The 3,687-nt window shown below is 37.0% G+C and overlaps 2 protein-coding genes across 2 annotated transcripts; both read left to right on the forward strand.

Annotated features, from left to right (window-relative positions):
- The first annotated feature begins 393 nt into the window (after window positions 1-393).
- LOC145689772 (zinc finger MYM-type protein 1-like) lies at window positions 394-1,491 on the forward strand. Its single transcript, XM_081763976.1, has one exon. The coding sequence runs from the start codon at window positions 394-396 to the stop codon at window positions 1,489-1,491; it is 1,098 nt and encodes a 365-aa protein (XP_081620102.1).
- Window positions 1,492-1,906: 415 nt separating this feature from the next.
- On the forward strand, window positions 1,907-2,449 carry LOC145689773 (zinc finger MYM-type protein 1-like). The gene has a single exon (XM_081763977.1). The coding sequence runs from the start codon at window positions 1,907-1,909 to the stop codon at window positions 2,447-2,449; it is 543 nt and encodes a 180-aa protein (XP_081620103.1).
- Window positions 2,450-3,687: the final 1,238 nt, after the last annotated feature.

The raw sequence follows: 3,687 nt of genomic DNA on the forward strand, positions 1-3,687 counted from the left end.
AGCTTCTGCAATAGTTATGAATTCCTTCACTCACCAGCGATGAAGGCGTGGGTCGAGGCAGTTTGGAAGAACAAACCAAAGAACAACAACAACAATAATAATAATAATAATAATAATAATAATAATAATAATAATAATAATAATAATAATAATAATAATAATAGAATAGAGGGAGTGATATGTAGAGTGTGTCCGAGGGTTTGCTCATAATATTGTTACAATTGAAAATCCTATTGTGCTGTTTTATTGTAAGTGTGTGTTTGAAGAATGTGATGGTGTTTTTGTTCTTAGCCTGTGAGTGATATTTTTAATATTAAAATATAACGCTAGTAACAGAAAACTCAAAATGAATTCAGTTTGCAGTCTTCTCAGGACCCGTTTTCTCGTAGGCTGATGGAGGAGAAGGTTGAAATAAAAAGGTTAGGGCATCCAACACCAATTTTAACAATCAATCAAACAGTCAAAACAGGTAAGAGACAGTTTCAGCGCTCTTTTAAAATCGAGTATTATAACAACACAGACTGGCTTTGTGGTTGTGAGGGAAAAAATGCTTTATTTTGTTTTCCTTGTTTACTTTTTGGGGGTGAACGTGCTTGGACTGAAATAGGCATAAAAGATATTAATCATTTGAGTGAACGAATTAAGGGACACAAAGCTACAAATATCCATATGAAAAATGTATTACAGTTAGCTTTAATTGGTACTGCCAATATAGCTCACCAGTTAGACAGTGAGTATAGGCGAAATATAGCTTTGCATAACGAAAGAGTGAGACATAATCTTTATATTCTAAATATTATAATTAATTGTGTACGTTTTTGTGGTGCATTTGAATTAGCGTTGCGGGGTCATGACGAGACAGAAGGATCTTCAAACCCAGGTGTTTTCCGTGGCCTCATTGATTTCAGTGCAGAACTTGACACAGCCATGAAAACTCATTTGGAGAAAGCTACTGTCTTTAAGGGAACATCTAAAACGATTCAAAATGAACTTTTAAATATAATGTTAGAAGTTTGCCAGAACAAAATCTCACAAGAAGTAAAAGAATCAGAATTTTTAGCTATGATTGCAGACCAAACTAGTGATGTGGCTAATACTTTTCAAATGGCCGTCATTTATCGACATTTAGTGAATGGAAAACCAATTGAAAGATTTTGGACTTTCTTCGAACCTCCTAAACACGTTGCAAAAACTTTGGCGTCATGCCTGTTAAAAGAACTTGAAAAACATAGGTTAGAGGAGACCCCACAGAAATTAATCGCCCAGACGTACGATGGCGCGTCAGTAATGTCCGGAACGTATGGAGGAGTACAAGCACTTATTAAACAACAGTTTCCAAACGCCGAGTACGTTCATTGTTATGCCCACCAGCTGAATCTAATTGTGCTCAATGCTGCTTCAGTGGTAAGAAATGTTAGAGTATTTTTTTTACACTTTGCAGGGAGTTTGTTTCTTCTTCTCAACAAGTCCACAGCGTACAAAATTACTTGATGATATCGTAAAGAAAAGACTTCCCCGGTCTGTTCCTACGAGATGGAATTTCCAATCACGCGGCGTTAATACAATTTATCTGTACAGAAAAGAAATAATTCAATCTTTGAAACATATTCTAAATAATGAACATATTAAAAATTCGAGCACAATCGAGAAGGCAAGAGCGCACATTGACACGCTTACTAGACACAGCTTTGTGTTTTGCCTAACTCTGTTCCACAAAATTTTGCCTCATGTTGACATCTTGTATGGACAGTTCCAAAGAAAGGACATTGATGTGGTAAGTGCTCAAAAGTATGTGTCAGTTTTTGTAGAAAGTGTTGAAAAAATAAGAAACGAAGAAATAGATATTGAGCCTTTAGTTTCGTCGGAGACATCGAAAAGAAGAAAAACTGATAACACACAACTAAACATGGAAGCGAAGGAAGTGTGTGATGGGATTATTAGTAACGTTAAACAAAGATTTAGTTTTACTGGCCATCTTGTGGCGGGCACTTTATTCTGTAATGAAAAGTTTGGAGAATACAGGAAGGAATTTCCAGAAGAAATTGTTCAAAACGTTTGCAACTTCTATCCATTTGTCAACGCAAAGCAGCTTCATTTAGAACTTTCTATAATATATAACACTGCCGAGTTTTCATCAATATCTGCACCAGTTAGTTTATTAGAATTTTTCCAGCATAATAACATTGAGAGAACCTTTTCTGAAATAACCAAACTTCTGAAGGTTTTGCTCGTCATTCCAATGACTTCATCGGAGGCAGAGAGATGCTTCTCTACCTTAAAGAGAATAAGGACTTTTCTACGGAATACTATGACACAAGAGAGACTATCTGCCCTGGCAATGTTATCTATTGAGAGAGACTTGGTGAACAGCATTCCAGATTTTGACCAACAAGTAATAGAAAAATTTGCAGCTCGAAAACAACGTAGGATGGACTTCCTTTTCAAATAAGGTACGATTTATTTAATTAAATAATTTTGTTTAGCTTTATATATATTCTTATTTTTTTTCTTCAATGTTTCCGTAATGCTTTCATGCTGTTTATATTTCCGTGCCTTACAACACATGCTACATTATATTTATCTCTTGTTTAAAAGTGTCGTATATGCATAACGTATAAATGTGCAATGACAGTGATTGTTTACCTTGTTCGGAAGGAAACAGAAAAGATAGGTTAGTTCATTAATTGTTAATATACAGCTTGGCCCTAAAGTACGTATACACCCCTGCATTGATCAAGTGTAACATTCCAGTTTATGGATTTATTTGCTTCGACTATTCTGGGCTTAAGTTATAAGTAAAAAGACGTTAAGAACAAATAATAAAGGAAACTAAGTCTACCTGTTTAATAACAATAAGAAATGTAATAAAATTCAGTACGGGACTGTGTAACTACTTTTGGGCCACCCTGTACTTAAATCAATAAACATAGCAGTAGAGCTTGGAGGCAAAGACACGAGAGAAGGAAGGTTGGGGGTGGAGTGGAAGTCGCGCGTAAACATGTACCTTTTGATATTGCAACTGCTGGTTTCACAGACCACAAACCGCTACTGAAATTCGGGACTGACACTATTCATTTTAGGAACTATAAAAACTACAGCGTGGCCCGGAGGCGGGCGTATCCCTAATTGGTGTTTTCTAATAGTTTTAGGATTTACCCACATTTGTTCGTTAACATTGCTTGGCATTGTCTGGCAACATTGCTTGGCATTGGCAGGCAATATTGCTATCCATGTGAGCATCGGCGCACTTCGTGATTCACGTGCGCAATTACCTGTATCAGACGTTTCCTGGCCGCTGGATTGGAAGAGGTTTTGCATCTGTACACCAATTCCCTTTGCCTGGCCTCCAAGAAGAACCGATCTGACGACAGACTATGTTCTCTGGGGTTTCATAAAACCACAAGTAAGAAACATTCGATATCACCCAACACAGGAATTACGAGTAGCTCTTGAACACGCCTTCAACCTCGTGACTATGGAGTATTTCCGTAAAACATCTCCGAGAACTTGCCGCACAATTCAGGTGTGTTACGACATGGATGGTGATCATACCATTGTCTATGACTCTTAAGAATCTTAAGACTAACGGTAACTGTGTACAGACGTTCTACCACAACTAAAACTATACTGTTGAAACTAAAGGGGGGTACGCCCACTTCCGGACTACCCTGTATGAATTGAACAATA

This window comes from Thermobia domestica, chromosome 7 (assembly GCF_964235325.1).
Source record: "Thermobia domestica chromosome 7, izTheDome1.hap1.1, whole genome shotgun sequence".
Lineage (NCBI taxonomy): Eukaryota > Metazoa > Arthropoda > Insecta > Zygentoma > Lepismatidae > Thermobia > Thermobia domestica.

What these genes read in the sequence shown, in the direction of transcription:
- LOC145689772 (XM_081763976.1), top strand. Translation starts at nt 394, where the DNA reads ATGGAGGAGAAGGTTGAAATAAAAAGGTTAGGGCATCCAACACCAATT.
- LOC145689773 (XM_081763977.1), top strand. Translation starts at nt 1,907, where the DNA reads ATGGAAGCGAAGGAAGTGTGTGATGGGATTATTAGTAACGTTAAACAA.